Raw genomic sequence first — 26,296 nt, 5'->3', positions numbered from 1 at the left:
TTTATATATATATATATATATATATATATATATATATATATATATATATATATATATATATATATATATATATATATATATTATATATAAATAAAGAAGAAGACGAATACTAATAATAATATAATTCAGTCACAATTTACACATTTTAATTCATTACAATAAAGAACTAATTGATCACATGCTTGTGTGTACCCAATAGTGTCGCTAGGATTATGCTGTCTACAAACCTGGAAAAATTAGTTTGCAATAGGTCTGTTTTATTTCTGCACATGTAAATGTTCCTGATATCTCAGCAATAACTATAGGAAAACAATAAATAACATTTAGTAAGGCTGAAATAAATTATCCACTGCAATCCAGCAATACTTTATGCGTCTTATATAGTAAAATACTGATTTTGCTCTTTGTCCCCAAACTGTATAAAAAGACATTATTTATGTTGTTTGCAGTTGTTTTAAATAGTTGTTATCACTAGTGGGTGCTGCTACAAAACACAAACACATGATGGGGATAAACACACAGCGTTATATTGTTATTTAATGATAAGCTGATCCTTTATTCATCTTCAGATAGGTATGTGTGAATTATATACCCATATCAGCTATAGTTAGGTTCTGGTTATCACGTGTGACATTTTATATAGAAGCTGTTTGTAAAGCCATACAAGGTACATCCAAGCTTCAAAGTATGTGAGGCATCTAAGTGATAGATGCATAAAGGTCAAAACAAAGCAAAGTTACTCCTATTGGGATTCACGATGACTTGTAAATGGAGCCTTTTGGCACCTTGATAAACAAACTGTCTCATGGAGGCATCGCTAATTTGTCACTTAGGGATGGGGCTGGGGGTCATCAGTTTACTGTGGAAAGGAAACACTATCCTTATACAAACAAATAGATTCTGGTATTGTCCTGGGTAGGTACAGTGTAGTCTAATACAAAGCACTATAGCATTGTGTAAATATAAAATGTGTCATTGACATTTATTAATTTTTTTGCTGCTAAAGTTGTTAAAAATAAGACTAAAACTTTCCTGATGTAGCAGTGCTGATAGCAGATGGCAGTACGGCCGTATTTTCCGCTCACCACGCAGTGCGATGTTTTGCTACAGATCCCTTGTCTGAATAAAAACATCACCGGCTGTGTGTGATTGCACATAGCTGTTTGTAATCTGCTGTGCACATTTGTATTGTTACTGTCTAATAAAGAATAAGTATGTGCCCGGTCCCTCTTGCTATTGCGGCCGTTAGTTACACTTGTGGGTCGGGTCTCCTAAGTAAGAAAGCAGGAGCTGCAGACAACTGAAATTTATACTCTCTGCTCAGTGAATTTAACCCAAAACTCTGTACATAAAGGCAATGATCCGAATGTAAATTCCAGCTGCCGGTGTCTCTGCAGCTCCTGATTTCTTACTTATGAGACCCTACCCACAAGTGTAACTAACAGCAGCAATAGCAAGAGGGACCGGGCACATACTTATTCTTATTTATTAGACAGTAACTAGACAAATGTGCACATCAGATTACAAACAGCTATGTACAATCACACACACAGCCAGTGGTGTTTTTATTCAGACAATGGACCGTAGCAAAATATCACGCTGCTTGGTGAGTGGGGGATACGGCCGTACTGCCCTCTGCTATCTGCACTGCTAAATCAGGAACATTTTTAGTCTTATTTTAGCGGCAACATTTTTAATAAATGCAAATGACACACTTTATATTTACACAATGCTTTATTACACTAGAGTGTTTTTGTGTTATACTATCCTGTCCCAGGGAAGCCAGCTGAAGCATCTACTCTGTTTATATAGACCTGGAAATATCAACAGAGACACAGCGAGGGGGCTGAGATGAGGGTGTCCGCCATAAAAAGAGTGACGACTGACCAGCCAGGGAAAACACCGCACTCTTACAGCAGGGCAGAAGCTGGCATGGTGCCCCTTGCCAGCCCAGCACAGGACAACAGAAGAGCTGTGTGAAGGAAAGGAATATATAGTGTAAAATAATAAATCCACTTATTGATAAAGAATATGAGGTTGCTTTGCTAAAGTGTAACGCATATTATTGCTCCTGCGGTGATGTGCACAATACATCAGATAAAGACAAGTGGGGGAGTAAAACTTTGCGGAATATTTACTAACACGAGGCAGATTGCAGCGCTTTGTCACAGTCCGGAGGTGAAGCAGAGATAATTACCAACAGTGAGTGAGAGATCAAAGCGAGCACCCAGGGAGGGAGGGGAGGGTGGGCAGGCTTGGCAGTGGGCTGCTGCTGCTGGCACTACCAGTCACACACAGACAGATGAAGAGAGATACTCAGGCAGGGATTTATTTATACAGAGGAAGCTTCAGCCGAGGCAAGGAGGAGGAGGAGGAGGGACCGAGGCAGCTGCTTCAGCAACAGGTCCCCACGGCCGCTCGCACACCGCACACATGAGTGCCCACAGGCAGGACGACCCGGAGCTGGACTTCGACTACCTGTTCGAGTATGAGTATAACAAGGGCGAGGACCCCGGCCTGGACAGAGGTTGGTACTGGGGCAGCAGAATCACTGCTGGGGGGAGTCAGGCAGACGCCTATGGGGGCGCAGTGCTAGTGAGCGGGGCAGCTGCTTGTTTAGGGTCCCTGGGTTTTAGTGTCATGAGGGCTGGGTGACTGCGGTGTCCGGGGATATGCGGCTGTGCGAATGCGTCTTTACTATAAAGTACATCAGTGGCAAGCAGTAATGATTGTGTATCTAGCGCTGTTTGCTGTGATCCTCAGCTTAGGGTGTCCGGGTACACTGCTGTTTCACGGCTCCCAGCTGGGACTTAGGGTTTCCTACCTAGACAAGGAAGGCAGCTATATAGTATAGTGCCTAGGGTTTCACTTTTCCTCTTACATTATTTATAGCTGTAAACTCTTTAGGCTCTCAACATATTTTAGTGGCACGTGCTATAAAAAGTATCACTCCATATAGCAGAAAAGTATCACTCCATATAGCAGAAAGTATCACTCCATATAGCAGAAAAGTATCACTCCATATAGCAGAAAAGTATCACTCCATATAGCAGAAAAGTATCACTCCATATAGCAGAAAAGTATCACTCCATATAGCAGAAAGTATCACTCCATATAGCAGAAAAGTATCACTCCATATAGCAGAAAGGTATCACTCCATATAGCAGAAAAGTATCACTCCATATAGCAGAAAGGTATCACTCCATATAGCAGAAAAGTATCACTCCATATAGCAGAAAGTATCACTCCATATAGCAGAAAGGTATCACTCCATATAGCAGAAAAGTATCACTCCATATAGCAGAAAGGTATCACTCCATATAGCAGAAAAGTATCACTCCATATAGCAGAAAGTATCACTCCATATAGCAGAAAGTATCACTCCATATAGCAGAAAAGTATCACTCCATATAGCAGAAAGTATCACTCCATATAGCAGAAAGTATCACTCCATATAGCAGAAAAGTATCACTCCATATAGCAGAAAGTATCACTCCATATAGCAGAAAGGTATCACTCCATATAGCAGAAAAGTATCCCTCCATATAGCAGAAAGTATCACTCCATATAGCAGAAAGTATCACTCCATATAGCAGAAAAGTATCACTCCATATAGCAGAAAAGTATCACTCCATATAGCAGCAGAAAAGTATCACTCCATATAGCAGAAAAGTATCACTCCATATAGCAGCAGAAAAGTATCACTCCATATAGCAGAAAGTATCACTCCATATAGCAGAAAAGTATCACTCCATATAGCAGAAAAGTATCACTCCATATAGCAGAAAGTATCACTCCATATAGCAGAAAAGTATCACTCCATATAGCAGAAAAGTATCACTCCATATAGCAGAAAAGTATCACTCCATATAGCAGAAAAGTATCACTCCATATAGCAGAAAAGTATCACTCCATATAGCAGAAAGTATCACTCCATATAGCAGAAAAGTATCACTCCATATAGCAGAAAAGTATCACTCCATATAGCAGAAAAGTATCACTCCATATAGCAGAAAAGTATCACTCCATATAGCAGAAAGTATCACTCCATATAGCAGAAAAGTATCACTCCATATAGCAGAAAAGTATCACTCCATATAGCAGAAAAGTATCACTCCATATAGCAGAAAAGTATCACTCCATATAGCAGAAAGTATAACTCCATATAGCAGAAAGTATCACTCCATATAGCAGAAAAGTATTACTCCATATAGCAGAAAAGTATCACTCCATATAGCAGAAAGTATCACTCCATATAGCAGAAAAGTATCACTCCATATAGCAGAAAAGTATCACTCCATATAGCAGAAAGTATCACTCCATATAGCAGAAAAGTATCACTCCATATAGCAGAAAAGTATCACTCCATATAGCAGAAAAGTATCACTCCATATAGCAGAAAAGTATCACTCCATATAGCAGAAAAGTATCACTCCATATAGCAGAAAGTATCACTCCATATAGCAGAAAGTATCACTCCATATAGCAGAAAAGTATCACTCCATATAGCAGAAAAGTATCACTCCATATAGCAGAAAGTATCACTCCATATAGCAGAAAAGTATCACTCCATATAGCAGAAAAGTATCACTCCATATAGCAGAAAAGTATCACTCCATATAGCAGAAAAGTATCACTCCATATAGCAGAAAAGTATCACTCCATATAGCAGAAAGTATCACTCCATATAGCAGAAAAGTATCACTCCATATAGCAGAAAAGTATCACTCCATATAGCAGAAAGTATCACTCCATATAGCAGAAAAGTATCACTCCATATAGCAGAAAAGTATCACTCCATATAGCAGAAAGGTATCACTCCATATAGCAGAAAAGTATCACTCCATATAGCAGAAAAGTATCACTCCATATAGCAGAAAAGTATCACTCCATATAGCAGAAAGTATCACTCCATATAGCAGATAGTATCCCTCCATATAGCAGAAAAGTATCACTCCATATAGCAGAAAAGTATCACTCCATATAGCAGAAAAGTATCACTCCATATAGCAGAAAAGTATCACTCCATATAGCAGAAAAGTATCACTCCATATAGCAGAAAGTATCACTCCATATAGCAGAAAAGTATCACTCCATATAGCAGAAAAGTATCACTCCCATATAGTAATATGCTCATTTGTATCTCAATTTAAATAACAGGCATACTGTCGGTCAAGTATATTTGTGCTCTATTAATCAGGGGACTTTTGTGACAATCTGATGGTGTAAATGTGTCTGTCACTGTAAGTTATGAAAACTGAAGTCAAATGTGTGCACCATAAAGCAGTGCATCTAAATGGAAAATAATATCAGTGCATAATCATTTACATTCATTAACTGATCTTAGGTCAATTTTATTTTTGTAAATAGTTGAAAAAGAACATAGAATAAACTGTAATATGAATATATGCACTATCTTGAACACATAATAACTTAAAAGGACATTAAATCATTTTTGTTGCACCTTAAATTAAAAAAAAATATATATATATTTCATGGAACGAAGAGACTATATGCTATCTATTTTTATTTTGAAATAAGGCAAGTTCAATCTGTTGCAAATGCATTTTAAAGTAAGAGAAAGATGGTGTTTGTAGACTGCTCATCCTTGAACCTTCTAAATCACTTGTATTTTTAGAATCCATGGGCTAACTTAATTCACAATCTGTCAGTTTCTGACAATGGGAGTCATAAATGCTCATTAAGAGAAGGTACAAAATGACTGAGTCAAGTTTCACCTATATTTTATACTTGGTGTAAGTACCCTTATACATGACATCTTGCTCACCAAACGGGAACTGCTAGCGGAAAAACAACTATTACTACAGCAACACTTTAGAAACACAAGTGTTAAAGGGGTAATTTAAACATTTGCAGTTGTAAAATATCTACATGTTTGTTTTATTAAGTTAAAGTAGTATCAGTGGATACAATTAGAAACATCCCAGAAACTTTTTGGAGTTAAATAAGAGGTGGGCAGCTGGTATTCTTTGGCTTTGGTCAGAGTTTTTCACCCAAACCTGGTTAAAACATGAAGAATTCATAAAGACTCTATTCTGTTTTTTTGCACTAAGTAATCTCACAGTTGTGTCTTGCTATTCTATAACTGATGAGGTGTCTCAGAAGGATCTGGTACCTCAGAAACTGCACATAAAAAGACTGTGCACAATATGATAATGGAAGTAAGTTAGAAAGTCTCTTAAAACTACTTGGTGTATCTGAGTCATGAAAGTTTAATTTTGACTTTAGTGTCCCTTTAAGTAATGTTTTGAAGGTGTTTTTATGATGTTGGTAACTTTCACAGTGCAATTAATGACTATGATAAGGGGCAGGTAGAAATCTTTACTTCTGCAATGTTTAAGTTATGATGTTGCACCAACATTTTTCAGTGAAAGATTAGTTTCAAGAACCAGCTTTATTGCATCTAGGCCATTATGTTGACTCAACTTATATGACTTCAGTTGTTTATGACTAGCTATAAAGAGCCAAACAATCAGAAAATTATATATATATATATATATATATATATATATATATATATATATATATATATATATATATATATATATATGTATCTTAATCCCATGACAAATCAATCTAGATCAATTAATATCTTTTGTAAATCAACAAAAATCATTGTATATCATATGTGCACATCCTAACAACATCATGGTGACCTTTTTTCTTTTTTCCCCATGGAAAGCCTCAACAAAACAGTAGTTCCAGTAGAGCTAGGAATTCTGGGTATGGGTATGCTAACGAGTTTCACAATGCCTCACCTTTTTACCTTTTTACTTTTTTCTAATATATTTTAAATACAGCCCCCCCTCACCCATGCTAGAGTAATGCTGCTCAAGACAGCTTTAAAGAATAGCAGGTATATAAAATTGCTGCTTGTATACCACTGTTTGTACTTTTCAGAACATACCACCAGCACATGCTAGTTTTGTGTTGCATAGAAAAGCTGGAGAGAGAGAGGAGAGTGAGAATAAGATAAAAAAAAAAAAAAACATAAAGGGGCTGATTTATCAAAGTCTGGCAGACATGATACGCTGTAGTGTATCATGTCCACCAGACATCGCTGAATGCTGACAGCATACGCTGTTGGCATTTAACATTGCACAAGCAGTTAAATGCGCGGAACTTGAATTTGTATGTAACTTTTTCTCAATGGAACATTAAAAAGTAAGGGCCGATTTATCAAGGGCCGAAAGACCCCTGATACAGAAACAGGGGCATCAGGGGTCATTTGGCCCTTGATAAATTGGCCCCTAACTTTTTAATGTTCCATTGTGACAAATTTACATACATATTCAAGTTCAGAATTGATATCTTGTAGTATGGTTTATATCCAAATAAACACATGGAAAATACAAAATGGCACTTTCTAAAATGATCTCTGGCAACTGATTTACCCATATTAGGGCTTGTATCTTATGCTCTGCTGATAGGTTGCCTGATGCCTGCACCTCCTTCATCTGACAATCAGCATTTGAATCATCTTAGTGGTTCTGCTGTTGAGAACTGGATGCTGATTTAAATTACCAAATGACACGTAGCTTACTAGTTGTTCCACAGTGGGATGCTGCCATCTGCCATAAAGACCCCTGGCAGGCAGAGGGCCTCATGTACTTAATGGTAGGATCTCCTGGCTCTCAAGTCTAAAAATGCATTCGCAAAGAGATAGAACTCTAATTATAGTCTATTTACAGGGCATCCAAATTGCAGCCTCTATCCCTTTATTATACATGGATGAGAAGACAAAAAAAAACAGAACAAAGCAACAGTATTGCCAGTTTGTTTGGAAGAGTTTGCAATGTCACATCAATATGAATGATAGAAAACCATACAATGTCACAGAGAAAGAGCAAAACAGGTTTATAGGATGACTTTCTGCATGTTTGTAAAATCCTAATGCTATTTGTAATATCCTAAAAATAACAATGGATATAAAAGTGAAATGTAAGGTGTATATAACAAAATCCTTTTTTTGTCAATAATTATCTGCATCATATTTGACACTTTTGTCTTCTATTCTCACATCCTCACTGTTACCGAATCTGGTGCATGTGCTGATAATAATGATTACTCAGATTCATTAGAGCATTATTAAAGGGATAGTAAACTACACAATTTTCTTTTATGATTCAGATAGAACATACAATTTTAAACAGCTTTCCAATTTAATTCTATTATCACATTTTCTTCATTCTCTTGTTATCCATTGCTGAAGGGACAGCATTGCACTACCGATAGGAAGCTGTAAATATCTAGTTAGCCAATCACAAGAGACAAATGTGTGCAGGCACCAATTAGCAGCAGCTCTCCCTAGTGTATGATATGTGCGTTTTAATTTTTTAACAAGGGATACTAAGAGAACGAAGCACATTTGAATAGAGAAGTACATTTAAAAGTGTCTTAAAATGACATGCTCTATCTGAATCATGCAAGTTTAATTTTGACTTTCCTATCCCTTTAACACATTAATGCTTATGAAATCCTGCAGCTAACTGGCTTTCCTGAACAGGATACAGCTGATGAGCCAATCAGGTGTTGAATATGCATGTAGCCGCCATTCACTGACCACATCCTGTTCAGCAATAGCTCAGGGGTGCAGCTGATGGTCAAGTTTAACCAGGGCCGGATTTACATCTCAGGTGCCTGTAGGCACAAAAACCTGAAGCGCCCCCCCCACCCCCCCACCCCCCCTAGAAAAAAGTGGAAAAAATGAGGACTTTTTTTTATTATTATTTAGGACAACTAAAAATAAATATTAGATGTAAAATTACATTTTCCCTTTTATGGAGATACACAAATACACACACCAATTGCAATATTTGTTGTAATGGAAGCTACACCAAAAATCAATATTCACTTGACTCAAATGGCCATACAATTTCTATTATGTATAACAAAAACAAATCATGTTAAACTTTTAATGCAAAATATTCTAAAGAAAACCCTATTTAAAGGGACATCAAATGTGACAGTTTGCTGGGCATTTTATTATTGCACTAGTGCTTGCAGAGAAGTGTGTTAGCCTCTTGCAAAAGAGTTAAACACATAGTCAATGTCAGTTCTGAGACAGCAATACACATCTGTGCAGACCCAGATGGGCTCATAGGACATGTTTATTGACAAGCCATTAGTGTATTGCTTTTCTGGAGATGACTTTGACTATGTGCTTAACATTTTGTTGGAGTCAAACACAGTTTTGTGTAAACAATAGCAATATTAAAACTAGCAGCATGCAAGCTCATCACCATCAACAACCTGTGCAGCCAGTGGAAGAAAATATAAAATGTAGGGAAAAAAATCTTGTAAACTCTGATATTTTTGGTACAAACACACACAGATGTTACATTTATTTTGTTCTGAAATATAAATATCATATGATGTTGCTCTCAAAGGAAAACATGGAATGTTGTAGATTATATGTAATCCAGGGGTCAACAAATGTGTTTAAAATTAGAATTTAGAAATTCAATGGGAGGGGTTTAGTTTTAATCTTTGCCCCTCTCTCCTTCATGGCTCCCTCAACTGCTGTAACATATTCCCAATGAAACACTCGACTTTGTAGGCACCTGGCAGCACAATTCTTACTAAAATAAATGCCCTCATAAAAAAAAAAAAAAAAAAAAAAATTTTTTTTTTTTTTTTTTTTTTTTTTATTATTGACAGGCAGGCGCCCCTCACTGCAAGGCGCCTGTAGGCACATGCCTACTGTGCCTAATGGGAAATCCGGCCCTGAGTTTAACCCCTTTGCAGAGGTTAAACACAGAGTTGCCACAAGTGCCCCTTTAATATTATTTCTTAATACATTAAAGATTTGGATGCTACTTAATAATGCAGCCAAATTAAAGATAGGACTTGCAGCAAAAGATGAAAGATTGGAAGATGTTTGCTCAAAAAGTGTTTTGGGTTACTATTCAACAACATACAAAATTCTCACTGACTTTGGACTTCACTTCTGCAAACTAAAGCCAGTGTCACTTTCTCATTCCAGTGGTAAATATACTGGTCTATTTTCTAAGCCCCTTACTAATGAATTCAGCTCATTTCCTTTTCTAACATTAGTCAGATGTGTGATTATATTTTTTAAATATGTAAGCAACCAAATAAAGTTGTTTTTTTAATACCTATTGGCAATACACATTTTATTCTTTTTTCAAAAAGTTTTTCAGAGTAAATAAAGACACTGATTTATTTTGTTTTAATAATTTATAATATAATAATATTATACTGAGTAGAAATGCACATTTTATTTCATTTTTATTTTGGGTAACAAAACAAACATACGCTTAATCAGCCAAGGAGGTATAATGTCAGTCTTAACATTAGAGGCATTTACAGACTTTACCAACTTCAAGCTAACAACCAAGAACAGAAATTCAAAGAGTATCCTCCTGTTTTTTTTTTTTTTTTCCCATTTTATTCCTCCCTTTTTCTTGATAAACATTTTATTTAGTGGGCCTGGATTTTAAATTTTAACAATAACAGTAATTAAAAATTAAAAATACTGACTTTATTCTGATGGCAGTTTCGGTACTCTTTTTCTAGTAGCATTATATATATATATATATATATATATATATACATATCCGAGAGATAATTAAAGGGACATGAAACCCACATTTTTTTCTTTCCTTATTCAGATAGAGCATGTAATTTTAAACAACTTTCCAATTTACTTATAGTATTGATTTTGCTTCATTCTCTTGGTGTCTTTTGTTGAAGGTGCAGCAATGCACTACTGGGAACTAGCTGAACAGATTGGTAAAACAATGGCAGGAGGCATATATGTGGATCTACCAATCAGTAGCTAGCTCCCAGCTCCTGAGCCTACCTAGATATTCTTTTCAACAAACTATACCAAGAGAATGAAGCAAATTAGATAATCGAAGTAAACTGGAAAGTTGCTTAAAATTGTATGTTCTTTCTGAATCATGAAAGAAAATGTTTGGGTTTTATGTTTTTTAAGCACATTATGTATGTACATTAAGCACATTATTATGTAGTAGAGTGATTTCTCAGCACTTATTTTGAAAAACTGATCTTCTTTTTCTAAATATTTAAAAACATAGTCATTGAATCTTATTCTATATAAAATCCAAAATATGTCTATGTAGGACTTCTATTACTTGATGCAAAGTGTGTTCTACATTAGGGTGTCCATAAATGTACATCAAATTATAAAAATTGACACTGAAAACATTATTGTTTTCTAAAATAATGCACATTTTAATTAGTCTAATGGCTTTAGTGTCTATGATAATCAGAATTTTAATGCTAGTATCCAAGTTTTTTTAAATTTAATTAGCTTTATTTTCAGGATTTATGTGTTACATTCAATATGCTCAAATGTAAAAATCATTTAAAAATAGTAGTAATTCTGCCTATGGAAACATTCAAATGGCAGAACAAATATCAAGGCAAATATTCATTCTATCATTTGAATGCTACAGAAGAGACATTTGTTCATCCCTAGTTTACATTTAGTTTGCTGTCATTTTGTTTTCTGTGCTTCACACCATGCCATCTGCAGATATCAGTAGGACACGTGAGGGAGACAAAGAAAGTTATTACATAATAGACCTATATATCATTTAGATATTTTTGTCCAGTGTTTCAGCTTCTGGTTTTGCAGAAATGTTGCTGTCTCTCACATGTACTGCTATAAATAATAATTTTTACTCTATAGCAGGAGTCTCCATCTTAAATTCTCAAAGGCCATAAACATGCCAGGATTTTAAAATCTTACTGCTTGAGCAATGGTCAGTTTTCATGCCTATTATTATTATTATTATTCTTTATAAAGTGCCAACAGATTCCGCAGCGCTGCCCATGGGTACAAGGATAACAGTACAACTGAGAAACAATACAATAAGACAACATTTTACAGGGGGAATTGAGGGCCCTGTTCCTGTGGGAACTTACAATCTAGATGGGTAGGATGGGAAACAGGAGGTGGGGACTGCAAAGGTGAGAATGATATTAGTGAGGAGATAGAGGGCAGCTGTTAGTTAAGTGAAGTTAGTTTGTTAATAAGTTGGGTGATAAGCTTCCCTGAACAGAAAGGTCTTAAGGGAACGTTTAAAGGAGGAGAGGTTATGGGGCAAGTCTGACAGCACGAGGAAGTGCGTTCCAGAGGGTTGGTGCCGCACGAGAGAAGTCCTGTAATCTAGCATGAGAGGAGGTGATGGTAGAGGACGCAAGAAGCAGGTCATTGTTGGATCTTAGGGGGCAGGCAGGAGTGTATTTGTTGATAAGTGAGGACAGGTAGGGTGGGACAGCATTGGTGAGGGCTTTGTAGGTCAGGGTGAGAATTTTGAATTTAACTCTAATGTGAATAGGGAACCAGTGAAGGGACTCACAGAGAGGTGCAGCAGAAACAGAGCATTGAGAGAGGTAGATTAGTCTGGCAGATGCATTTAGGATGGATTGGAGGGGAGAGAAGTGGGAGAGAGGGGGCCAGCTAGTAAGTTGTTACAGTAGTCAAGTCGGGAAATTACCAGGGAGTGAATTAGCTGTTTAGTAGTTTCAGCACTTAGAAACAGACACATTTTGGAGATATTGCGTTGGTGGTTGTGGCAGGATGAAGAGAGTAATTGGATGTGGGAAATGAAGGACAGATTTGAGTTGAGCGTGACTCCAAGGCAGCGGACTTGGGGTTATGGGGAGACAGTGGTGCTGCCAACAGTGATGGAAAAATTAGAAACTGGAGTAGAGTTAGAGGGGGGAATTAGAAGTAGTTCGGTCTTGGACATGTTTATACTTAGGTGGTGAGAGGCCATCCAGGAGGAAATGCTAGATAAGCAGTCGCTGATGTGAGAATTGACAGAAGGAGAGAGTGCAGGGGTGGAAAGGGAGATCTGGGTATTGTCAGCATAGAGATGATAGCTGAAGCCATAGCTGTTGATAAGTTTACCCAGTGAAGAAGTGTAAATAGAGAACAGTAGAGGACCCAGGACAGAGCCTTGAGGTACTCCAACAGACAGAGGCAAAAGAGAGGAGGAGTCACCAGCAGAAGAGACAGAGAAGGATCTGTTAGAGAGATAAGAGTGAATCCAGGGGAGGGCAGTGTCATAGACCCCAAGAGATCTGAGAGTCTGTAGGAGAAGGGGATGGTCAACATTGTCGAAGGCAGCAGAGAGGTCAAGTAAGATGAGTATAGATTAGTAGCCTTTGTTTTTAGCAGAAAGGAAATCGTTAGTAACCTTGGTGAGGGCAGTCTCAGTTGAGTGTTGGGGACGAAAGCCAGATTGCAGGGGGTTGAGCAATGAGTTGGAGGACAGGAATTGGGTTAGGCGATTGAAAACTAGTTTTTCAAGTAATTTTGAAGCTAGCAGGAGCAGTGATATGGGGCGGTAGTTTGCAGGGGAGTTAGGGTCAAGGGAGGGTTTTTTTGAGGATGGGGGTGACCTTTGCATGTTTGAAGGTGGCATGGAATGAGCCGGTAGAAAGGGATAGGTTGAATATGTGACTAAGAGCCGGAGTGAGGGTGGGAGACAGAGGGGGAATTAGATGTGAAGGAATAGGGTCAAGTGGGCAGGTAGTGAGGTGAGAGGAAGACAAAAGGTAAGCCACTTCGCTCTCAGTGGTTGGGAGGAGGGTGCAGAGACTGGCAGAGGGGGTGACTGGGAGTGAAGTTTGGAGATTGCAGGTTTGTGTTGGGATGTTTCTTCATATGACAAGTGTTTTATTGAAAAAATAGTCAGCAAGGTCTTGAGCACTGAATGCAGATGAGGGGGTGGTGCAGGGTTTGAAGAGTGTCTGTCAAGAATAATAAAGCAATGTTTCCTTATCAGGCAGATATAAGACTTCTTCTCTACCAATAGAATTGTGGGAATTTCCCTTTTAATCCTATAAACATTCAAATTTAAACAGCTTTTAAAGTGACAATAAACACCTTGTAATTATAATACATTTCTGTTTTGTTGCTAAAGAATAACATACCAAGTGTAAATGTTAAAAACAAAACATCTTTTTTCATTGCATAATTTTTCAACAGCCACCTACCACTTGCTTTATTTGGAGGAGTCAATCTGGGCATAATATTACCGTTAATATACAATTTTAATTATCTTTCTATTTTACTTTTATTATAAAAATTGCTTCATTCTCTTTTTATCCTTTACATAATTACATAGTAGATAAGGTTGAAAAAAGACCGAAGTCCATCGAGTTCAACCTATACAAATCTAAAATACTTACAAAAAGCTCCAGTTAAGCTTAAATAACCACACTGAAAGGTGACTGATTTAATACTAGCAATCATATCCATGAATTTTGTTTATATACAGAAATGTATCCAGACTATTTTAAATGTATCTAGGGTATTGGCATTCACTACCTCCTTTGGTAATGAGTTCCACAATTTTATTGCTCTTACAGTGAAAAAACGTTTCCGTTGCAGGAGATTAAATCTCCTTTCCTCCAACCTTAAATTGTGACCTCTTGTCAGAAACAATTTTCTAGGAATAAACAGAGCTTCTGCCATCTCTGAATATGGGCCTTGAATATATTTATATAAAGTAATCATGTCACCTCTCAAGCGCCTTTTTTCTAAAGAAAACAGACTCAGTTTGGCTAGCCTCTCCTCATAGGTTAATTTCTCCAATCCCCTTATTAGCTTTGTGGCCCTTCTCTGAACTTTTTCTAGTTCTGCAATATCTTTTTTTGCGATCGGTCCCCAGAACTGCACTCCATACTCAAGGTGAGGTTTTACCAGGGCTTTATATAGTGACAGAATTATGCTTTCCCCCCTTGAATCAATGCCTCTTTTAATACATGCTAGTATCTTATTAGCCTTTGAAGCCGCTGCCCTGCATTGTGCACCCATTTTTAGCTTGTTATCTATTACTACTCCCAAATCCCTTTCCTCCTCTGTTTGGCTAAGTCTTGTCCCATTTAAAAAATACGTTGCCTGCTTATTTTTACTTCCAAAATGTAGAACCTTGCATTTTTCTGTATTAAATCTAATTTTCCATTTACTTGCCCATACTTCTAATTTTTGCAGATCCCTTTGTAATGAAAGTTCATCCTGCTCTGACCTAATGAACTTAATCCTTGCTCCAAGTCATTTATAAAAATATTAAAAAGAACGGGGCCCAGAACTGATCCCTGGGGGACTCCACTGATTACCTTTGTCCAATCTGAGTATGATCCATTTACTACTACTCGTTACTCCCTATCTTTTATCCAGTTATTTATCCATGAGCTAACATTTTCAGCTATTCCCAGTCCCTTAATTTTGTGCATTAATCTCTCATGTGGCACTGTATCAAATGCCTTTGCAAAATCTAAGTATATCACATCAACTGATTCCCCTATATTTTTACTTACTTCCTCGTATAATCTAATTAGATTAGTTTGACATGATCTATTTCTCCTAAAACCATGCTGATTAGAACTCATAATCTTGTTTACACGAATATGCTCATCAATATAATCCCTTATAATCCCTTCAAATATCTTCCCCACTATTGATGTCAGACTAACTGGTCTATAGCTTCCTGGATCATCCCTGCTTCCCTTTTTGAAGAGTGGCACCACATCAGCTTTATGCCAATCCTGGGGTACCATGTCTGAGGATAATGAGTCTTGAAAAATTAAGAGTAGAGGTTTGTCTATAACAGTGCTAAGGTCCCTTAACACCCTTGGGTGTATTCCACCTGGGCCTGGAGTTTTATTTACCTTAATATTATCCAGTTTTTTCCTGATATCCTCTAAACATAACCCAGTTAATGGTATGGACTGGCATGTTCTATTTTGTTCCAAAGTATCATCCAATGGTTCCTCTCTTGTGTATACTGAAGAAAAAAAACTGGTTCTCCCTGTCATTATTTAGCATGCTACCCTCCATGCATTTTAATGTACCTATATTATCCTTCTTAGATTTTTTGCTATTTATGTACTTAAAGAACCTTTGCTGAAGGAACATTGGCAGCTAGCTGAACATATCTAATTAGCCAATCACAAGAGAAAAACTTGTGCAGGCACCAATTAGCAGCAGCTCTCATTAGTGTAGGATATGTGCATATTCTTTTTTCAACAAGGGATACCAAGAGAATAAAGCCCATTTGAAAATAGAAGTGAATTTAGAAGTGTCTTTAAATTACATAATCTATCTGAATCATGCAAGTTTAAAGGGACAGTCAAACGTTCATGATTCAGATTTCACTATTTGATTTGCTTTATATTATACAGCACCTGCTACTGGGCATATATTAAATAGTTTCCTAACAGACTTATTTGTTTCTTAAAGTTAGAAATCATGTGATCATTTTAGATGTTACTTAATTAGAGGTTTCTGCACTTATTGTTGTCTGAAATTGTTATAATTTAATTGTGCTGAATGTGTTTTGTGTTGTATGATATACCCAGAATTTTATTCATTATCTGATGTTTTACACCACCAGACATAATCAAGAAAATAGATATAGTTACCTTTTTCTTAATAACATTTTCTTTAATTTTGTCAGTAGCTTTAGTATTTTTTTCCTGCATACTCTTGTCCCCACTGTGTAGATTTAGTTTCATGAACACATTAGTAGAAGGAACTTTGAGGAAACTTCTCTGCCAATACTGACATCATACCCTTGGCAACATTTCTATACTTTATTGACTTTTCAAAGTCTATACAAAGATTGTCTTCTGCTCTAATTAAAGTCCGCTGTTGCTTCCTGATTGGTCCATCTGGACAGTGTGTATAATGGCCCCGTGGGCTTAATATAGGCATTGAAAATATTATATGAAATTTAGTAGACAGCTAAACTAGGGGAAAACCAGACAACTTTGTATAAGATTAATAAAATGGGGTATGCATATAGCTACAAAGAATATAGAAAAATAAAGTATTAGTAGCCAGAGATAAAAATGTTTATGTTCTATTGTTTGGTATAGGTTGTGTGTTTGGAATAGGTTTGGTATAGGTTGTGTGTTTTGTTATTCAATTAAAAATAAAACATATCAAGTTCATATAAATAAAACATAAATAAATTAAAAATAGCTGGTTAACCCCACATGCATTTCCTCACAATGCCAATTATTGTGCTATGTGATAATACCTTTTATATCTTAATAGCTAAACAGTGAGCTTGTGCTATCAGTGTATTATTTTTACTTTATGTATCAAAATAGATCATTACATAACCATATTATACATTATTTATCCTTTGGGTTACAATAAAGTCATTTTTACGTTAATATGGGCATCTTTTGTCATCCTTTTTTTCAGAGCACTATAACTATGCATCTTCCAATTTAAGTGCCAATCTCTCACTTGGTGTGATGAATTCTGCATTATCAGCCACATGTCATGGTCTTCAACCATCAAATCCAGTCATTTCCATTATTCCATCAACACATCATCCCTCTGGATATGGAGGGAATGTTGACAATGAGGCATCTGGTTACTACCTGTCTCCAAATATAAGACCCAATGGAGTTCCCACCCTAGAAAGCCCAAGAATAGAGATTACTTCATGTCTAGGGATACATTCTAACAATAATCAGTTTTTCCAAGAAACAGACATCGAGGAAGCCATTCCAAACACTAAAAGAGCACATTCTACTGCAACTCTGAACTTGCCAAATGTTGAAGGTTACCGAGATCCATCTTGTCTAAGTCCAGCAAGCAGTTTGTCTTCCAGAAGCTGTAATTCTGAAGCTTCGTCTTTTGAATCTAATTATTCTTATCCATATACTTCCCCCCAGACATCCCCCTGGCAGTCACCATGTGTATCTCCAAAAACCACTGATACTGAAGAAGTTTACCAGAGAAGTATGGTTGCCTGTACATTAATGGGCTCCCCTAGACATTCTCCATCCACCTCTCCCAGGACAAGTATTTCAGAGGAAAATTGGCTAACTGCTCCAAACTCACGCCCTTCTTCTCCATGCAACAAAAGAAAATACAGCCTTAATGGTAGACAGACATCCTACTCTCCACATCACTCACCAACTCCATCTCCTCATAATTCTCCACGAGTAAGTGTGACTGATGATACGTGGTTGGGAAATACTCACCAGTATACCAGTTCTGCTATAGTTGCAGCAATTAATGCTCTCAGCACTGACCCTATAGACATGAATGATGGCATTCCAATAAAGTCTAGAAAAACAGCAATAGACCACACTCCAACGATGTCTCTTAAAACAGAGCCAATTTGTGATGACCATGGCACAATGTCACCTGCTGTTGATTTGTCACCTGAAGATTATTCAGGATTTCATCACATTAGGAAAGGAAATTTCTGTGATCAATATTTATCAGTTCCACAGCATCCTTACCAGTGGGCCAAACCAAAGAATATTTCTCCTACATCGTATCTAAGGTAGGTTTATGGCATAATATCTACACTATATCTCTTTAAATTTTTTTCTTCATAATAAGTATGTTTTTTTATTCCTGCATTGAGAAAAATATTAAACCAGTAGTCTGAAGGAAACTATAGCCTATATAACAAGTGGAAAGCTATTGATAGGACAGGGTGTGCTACCCTGGTAGTCAATGTGCTTATTATTAATAAAAATGTTTAAACAGTATTTTAAAGAAAAGCGGTATATGACAAGGTATTAGACTGGGAAGAGCTTAAAGATATATATATAAAAAACCAATTTCACTCCTTTCCACCAGAATAGAACACTGCACTTACTGGATTTTGTAATAGTAAAACATCACTTTTATTCTAGTATAATGTTAAAACAGTATTATCTCAAACGTTTCGGTACCTCCTGGCACCTTGTTCACTGGGACATCAAGTGCAAGACAAAGCGTACGCTTTGTCTTGCACTTTGTCTTGCACTTGATGTCCCAGTACGCTTTGTCTTGCACTTGATGTCCCAGTGAACAAGGTGCCAGGAGGTACCGAAACGTTTGAGATAATGCTGTTTTAACATTATACTAGAATAAAAGTGATGTTTTACTATTACAAAATCCAGTGAGTGCAGTGTTCTATTCTGGTGGAATGGAGTGAAATTGGTTATACTACTGTACTTTACACAGCACCCCGGTTCTTAACATTTGGATTGGTGAGTGCATTTGCCAAAACAGTGATATATATATATATATATATATATATATATATATTCAATGTCCATAGGGCACTGCGCACACATTTAAATGTAATGCTGCCCGGGGTGCATTCAATCAAATAGCATACAAATTCCAAAAATAGGAGCGCACTCGCCGGGTCTTAAACAGGTAATAAAATTTATTTAAACAACGTGACGTTTCGGGGTGGTTAGCCCCGTCCTCAGACCATTACCTATGGTCTGAGGACGGGGCTAACCACCCCGAAACGTCACGTTGTTTAAATAAATGTTATTACCTGTTTAAGACCCGGCGAGTGCGCTACTATTTTTGGAATTTGTATATATATATATATATATATATATATATATATATATATATATATATATATATATATATATATGTGTGTGTGTGTGTGTATGTATGTATATATATATATATATAAAAATGTAAATATATATATATATGTGTGTGTGTTTATCTATCTATCTATCTATCTATCTATCTATCTATCTATCTATATATATATATATATATATATATACACTTCTGAGCCCTTCCAAGTCCATCACCTTGTCATATACCATATCCCTTTATATCATGTTTAAATACTTTTATTAATATATATATTAAGATTTAGTGCAGCAACGCTATCCGTCTTACAGAGTATAGGGAGCCGTATGCTTTTGCTCGAGCACTAACATTTTACTTAACACTTTTTACGCTTCACTTGTAATCTGGGCCTATGTTAGAAGTCTTAGCTATTAAAAAAATAAAATTCAAAACTAGAATCTGGATGAATAAGGCCTAAGTTTATCTAATTTCCCATATAAACATCACTAAATAGCATCTTATAAGGATAATTTATATTATTATTTACAAATGTTTTGCAGAATACAACAGTTTGAAAAATCTAGATTCTTTAAAGAATGTGGAAAATGTACTAGATCAACAATAAGGAGATAGAGGCAGAGTGGATCCTATGGGGCCTATTTATTAAAGGTCTTGCGGACCTGATCCGACAGTACGGATCAGGTCCGCAAGACCTCGCTGAATGCAATACGCTCTCTGCATTTAACATTGCACCAGCAGCTCACAAGAGCTGCTGGTGCAACGCCTCCCCCTGCTGACTCACGGCCAATGGGCCGCCAGCAGGGAGGTGTCAATCAACCCGATCATACTCGATCGGGTTGATTTCCGGCGATTCCTGTCTGAAGACTCGCCAGAAACACGGGCCCACAAGCTCAGTCCGGAGCTTGATAAATGGGCCCCTATAGCTCTAGATATATTCTACATATTGCTAAATATTAAAACCCCAGCTAGCTTGTACTTTTTTTGGCAGGTTCCTAGGCTTGATATCATTTTGTTGAGCCCTACTATAGATCTTAAAGAATTAAGAAATGAAGTTGTATTACTTTACTTACTGCAACAACAGCAGAAGTGTTGCACATCATAATAAGTTGCTTATTGGTACAACTCAATGGTGACATTTCAAAGGTCTCGAAGGAAATGTGTGACTAATTCTCTAGGGTTTGATCATTCCTAATGAGGCCCTTCCATAGGTTACTTCTGTTCAGGTGCATCAAATGATAGTTTCAGCCGGAAGAGACACATTAAGAGCTAAGGGACCTTTGTGAATTGTTCCCAATGCTCATATTTTTTTAAAATCAAGATGGAATTACAAGGTATGGGGTGACAAATAATGTTATTCCTGCATCCTTGTAATTTCAAGGTCACAAATTAAGTGCTGCGTTAAAGGGACATTCAACACAAAAATTGTTATTGTTTAAAAAGATAGATCACGCCTTTACTACCAATTCCCCAGCTTTGCACAACCAACATTGTTATATTAATATACTTTATAACTTTTAAACCTCTAAATTTCTACCTGTTTCTATCACATGCTTTTTTATTTGCTTTTCACAACAGAGGAGTGCTAGTTCATGTAAGCCATATAGATAACATTGTTCTCATGCCTGTGAGTTGTGCACAACACAGCACTATTTGGCTTAAATGCAAGTCAATAGATAATAAATAAAAAGTAATGTGATCAGGGAGCTGTCAGAAGAGGCTTGGATACAAGGTAATCACATGGGTGAAAGTGTATTAATATAACAGTGTTTTCTGTGCAAAACTAGGGACTGGGTAATAAAGGGATTATCTATCTTTTTAAACAATAACATTTTTGAGTTGACTGTTCCTTTAAGTGTTGCATTCAAGCACAGTCCAGAAATACAGATGTAAAACTTAGCTCTTTTTAAGACCAGAAGTAAACTATGTAGCTCTTTATGTAGTTATGTGTTATACTTTTAATAAATTAAAAGTAAAGCACAGAACTACATAAAGAACTCCACTACTACACATCATTAGCTTAGTGCACAATAATAGTGCACTAAGCTAATGTCCCCAAGCAATCTCTTACATGAATTTTGCTGTGCGCACCTATAAAAGTATATTATGTGAGGGATTTAATGCACCCATGCTATACGACATGCAGATGTTAGCGCACTCTAGACTATCACTAGATTAAAAATCATTTTGAACTTGTAATATCAGAACAAACAAAGACATGCTGTTGACTGCTGGTGAAAGATAATATTTTAAAACTCCACTTGTATTCTATGCCATGGTGTTTAATTCTCAAGGGCCCTGAGGGAACATGAAAATGACTGAATGGCTTAACAATGCTGCATCATCTCCTTTGTAGAAAGAATAGTTTTATTTTTAGGTTGTGCTTCAATAAAAATACAAACTCAACAACCACATAACAAGGGCCTTCAAACAGCCTTTTGTCTTTAAAACAGGGAATTAAACATTGACCCAGGTACCAGGAACATACCCTGGCTCTTCGAAGTAGAGAGGTACAGGCTTACAGCTGCACTTCCCTTTATGTATATAGCATGATACAAACAACCCCTTAAAGAAAAAAAAAATCTAAATCAGTGACAATAAATGGAACTAAGATTCATTTAAAATTCTTGTACGTTGATATAAATTAAAAGTGGAAGGATTTCTCCATATGATTACTTGGTTCAGATGAAGTATCATATGCAGTGTTGTATGTAGGTATTTTTAGCAGTCAAAAGTGTTAAATATTTACATATCTCTAATTGATCGACCGGCATTCCACATCTGGGCCTCACTGACTCATTCAACAAAGAATTTTAAGACACTGCATATGGGTATAAGTGAGAAATAGTTTTATTGCATATTTCCAACAGACACACAAACACAACACACACACACACATACATATACAACCACACACACATTCACAAACACACATTCATAAACAAACATTCCCACACATGCATGCATGTAAACACACATACACTCACAAACACATATCTCTAACAACAAACATGCACACACAGTCACATGCACACACACACACACACACACACACTTACACACACACATGCATGAAAACACACATACACTCACAAACACATATCTCTAACAACAAACATGCACACACAGTCACATGCACACACACAGACGCACATACACACACATGCATGTAAACACACAGGCACTCACAAACACATACAGTATCTCTAACAACAAACATGCGCACACACACACATACATGCACGCACAGACACATGTACATACACACACACACACGCATGCATGTAAACACACAGGCATTTACAAACACATATATCTAACAACAAACATGCGCACACAAACACACACACATACATGCACACACAGACACATATACACACACACGCACATGCACACACACATGCATGTAAACACACATACACTCACAAACACATATCTCTAACAACAAACATGCACACACAGTCACATGAGCACACACACACGCACATACACACACATGCATGTAAACACACAGGCACTCACAAACACATACAGTATCTCTAACAACAAACATGCGCGTACACACACATACATGCACACACAGACACATGTACATACACACACGCATGCATGTAAACACACAGGCATTTACAAACACATATATCTAACAACAAACATGCGCACACACACACACACATACATGCACACACAGACACATATACACACACACATACATACATGCATACATGCACAGGCACATGCACACATACATGCACGCACAGTCACATATACACACACACATACATACATGCATACATGCACAGACACATGCACACATACATGCACGCACAGACACATGCACACAGTGAAGTGAAAAAGGTGTGAACCACTACAACACATAGGGGTAGATTTATCAAGCAGCGGATGCCGCAATCTACCCCCAAAGTTTCAGGTCCGCCTTAAACTTAAGTTAAGAAGCATAACTCATCCGTGGCGGACAGCAATCACCCCGATCGGATTGACACCCCCTGCTAGGGGCCAAAAATGCTTGTGCAATGATAAATGCTGACAGCGTATGCTGTCAGCATTTATCAATGTCGGGCAGAGATGATGCGCTACAGCGGATCATGTCTGTCCACCAGTTGATAAATCTACCCCATTGTTTCGAACTCTCTTTCAAATTCATATTACTGTTTTTTATCTTTTTATTATATTTATATATTTTCATTTTAAAGGGACATGAAACCCAAAAACATTTTAAACAACTTTCAAATTTACTTCTATTATCTAATTTGCTTTGTTGTCTTGGTATCCTTTGTAGAAAAGGATACCTATGTAGGCTCAGGAGCTGGGAGCTAGCTGCTTATTGGTGGCTGAACATAAATGCCTCTTGTCATTGGTTTACGGATGTTTTCAGCTAGCTCCCAGTAATGCATTGCTGCTCCTCCAATAAAGGATACCAAAAGAATGAAGCAAATTTAAATTACTTGCTTTTCAGTTAAAGACATAGTAAACCCAGATTTTTCTTTCATGATTCAGATACAGCATGCAATTTTAAGCATCTTTCTAATTTATTCCTGTTATCAATTTTTCTTTGTTCTCTTGGTATCTTGATTTGAAAAAAACATAAATGTTAAAGTGATGGTAAATTTCAGACTATAAAAATGTTGCAATAAAACTTATATTAGTTTGTAAGTAAAATCACATAATTATTTTTTATAAAGTGTATATATATATTTTATAACAAAAAGGTTTATAATCCTAATTGGTGTTGTCTGTTCCTCCGCCCCCCCCTTTATTTCCTCTTTTGGCTGGGCTGTGATCCACTCTCTACATAGGCTTTCTATGGGCTTTAAAGGGGCTGAACTTCAAGATTGTCAACTGACACACATGTTGATTGGATGTTCACTGGAATTGTTATAAAAAAAAAAGAGTTAATCCATGTGGGCCAGCATAACATTGTAAAATAAGACTTACTATAACCGTTTTACAGATGGATTAAAAACAAAAAAAGTACACATATACTTTTTAATGGCAAAGATTACATTTATGGCTTTTGATTATTTAAAGTTTACCTTCACTTTAAATTAGTTTAGTTTTACATTTGTGTTGAATAAGACAAAAAAAAAAAAAACACTAGCAGATCACCCTCTGAGAGATGCAAAATAAATAAATGAATTAATAAAAAGGGGGACTTGTTACATGAAAATAATCATGAAAACACATGAGATTACAATTTTTTTAAATTTTTTAAATAGTAAAGGAGACTGCAAATACATATATAAATAAATAATAAAGTCCATTAAGTATACATATAGTTCATATAGTATTTCCAGTTGTATAATTTCTAATAAATACCAATAACAGTACATTATGCTTGCATGGAGCTGAGTTATCCATTTATGTAAATAGAACGTGTTTTTTTTTAACTGGCATTAAGGTTGTGTGTGTTTCATGGAGTAATTTCTTGAAAAGTAGACACATAAATTGTCAATTTTATTAACGCAGTTGTCGGAATTCCATCATTCCCATGATAAAAGCTGCAATCTTCTGCTTTAACATTGCAATGCCTAAAAGGAAAGCTTCACTGCAAATGTGAAAACTAAACTTGCACAAAATAAATATGAAAAGAAAGTCATTACAAGAATCATATAAACATACACTTATAGTTTTCAGTCCCAGGATTGAAGGTCAGGAAATGATCACTTGTGTCTCATTGTCTCCCTTGTGAGTATTTGCTTATCATAGCTCTCCAGTGAATCATATGTAGGCTGCAGTCTCTATTTTCGTTTTTGGTGTAATGACAAAGAGTGAAGGGCTCACATTGTGATAACCTAAGTCTGGGCTTTCAAAGGTTAAAGGAGATTTAGTGATCTATAAATAATTATTAAGAGAACTTTGTTATTACTTTGTACTAGGCAGTTTTATCAACAACATCAAATTATTTTAATATTATTGTTGTTTATTTATAAATTTCCAGCAAATTCCATAGTGCTGAGTATGTGAGTATAGGTACACCATAGCATTGCTTCCTGGTTAAAGAATACAGATACCTAAAACAGATTAAACAAAACAAATTAATACAAAAGGAGAATGTTTTGTTTTAAAATTGCACCAAAATGACTTGTGCACTAACAATAATGGCTCCAATAGTAGTGATTCTAGGGGGTACTATACCTCTCCATTCAACAAAGTAGCGCCTACTAGTGTTAAATAATTGTGCAGTGATTTTCATTCTCAATACACACCATTGGCACCAATGTAGCAAGTAATCTGCACACTGATAAATAATATTGCTCTATATAACAGGGCTCGACAAACCCAGGAGTCTGGCTCCTAAATATTCTTACTGGCTCCTACATTTTAAAAAAAATTGTCGACCCTATATATAATATTGGTCTATGTGACACTGCCTATAATGTTTTTGAGTTCTGTTTCTTTAGCCACTATTTTAGCTTTTTATTTTTAGTGTTCACTTAATCTCTTTGCCTTTTTGGGGCTTGGGACCTGCACTATTCTCAATTTATACACCCCTTATTTGTAAAAACTGATTGTCACTTATGGATTCCAGTACCACCCATCATGATTTAATGGGTTGTGAAACCCAACATTTTTATTTCATGACTCAGATAGAGCATGAGATTTTAAACAACTTTCTAATATACTTCTATTATCAAATTTTCTTTGTTCTCTTGGTATCTTTTGTTGAAAACCAGGGACGTAAGCTTAGGAGCCGGCCTATTTCTGGAGAACTATATGGCAGCGGTTTTACAAGAATGTTATCCATTTGCAAGAGCACTATATGGCAGTACTATTTCCTGCCATGTAGTGCTCCAGATGCCTACCTAGGTATCTATTAAACACAGAATATCATGGGGATGAAGCAAATTTGATAATAGACGTAAATTAAAAAATATTTTTAAAATGGTA

General features: G+C 36.4%; 1 protein-coding gene across 9 annotated transcripts in view; it reads left to right on the top strand.

Annotated features, from left to right (window-relative positions):
* The window catches only part of NFATC1 (nuclear factor of activated T cells 1), a 351,303-nt gene that overhangs the window by 6,725 nt on the left and 318,282 nt on the right, over positions 1-26,296 (top strand). For 7 of the 9 annotated variants that reach the window (XM_053714840.1, XM_053714839.1, XM_053714836.1 and 4 more), the window contains exon 2: positions 17,240-18,338. In XM_053714840.1, coding sequence (XP_053570815.1) covers positions 17,240-18,338 — 1,099 coding nt within the window. Of the gene's footprint in view, positions 1-1,949; positions 2,528-17,239; positions 18,339-26,296 lie in introns of those variants that run through there. The other 2 variants (XM_053714841.1, XM_053714838.1) reach the window with 2 other exon arrangements.

The sequence above is a fragment of the Bombina bombina genome, chromosome 5 (genome assembly GCF_027579735.1).
Source record: "Bombina bombina isolate aBomBom1 chromosome 5, aBomBom1.pri, whole genome shotgun sequence".
Taxonomy (NCBI): domain Eukaryota; kingdom Metazoa; phylum Chordata; class Amphibia; order Anura; family Bombinatoridae; genus Bombina; species Bombina bombina.
This window is presented reverse-complemented; position numbering and strand designations above follow the sequence as displayed.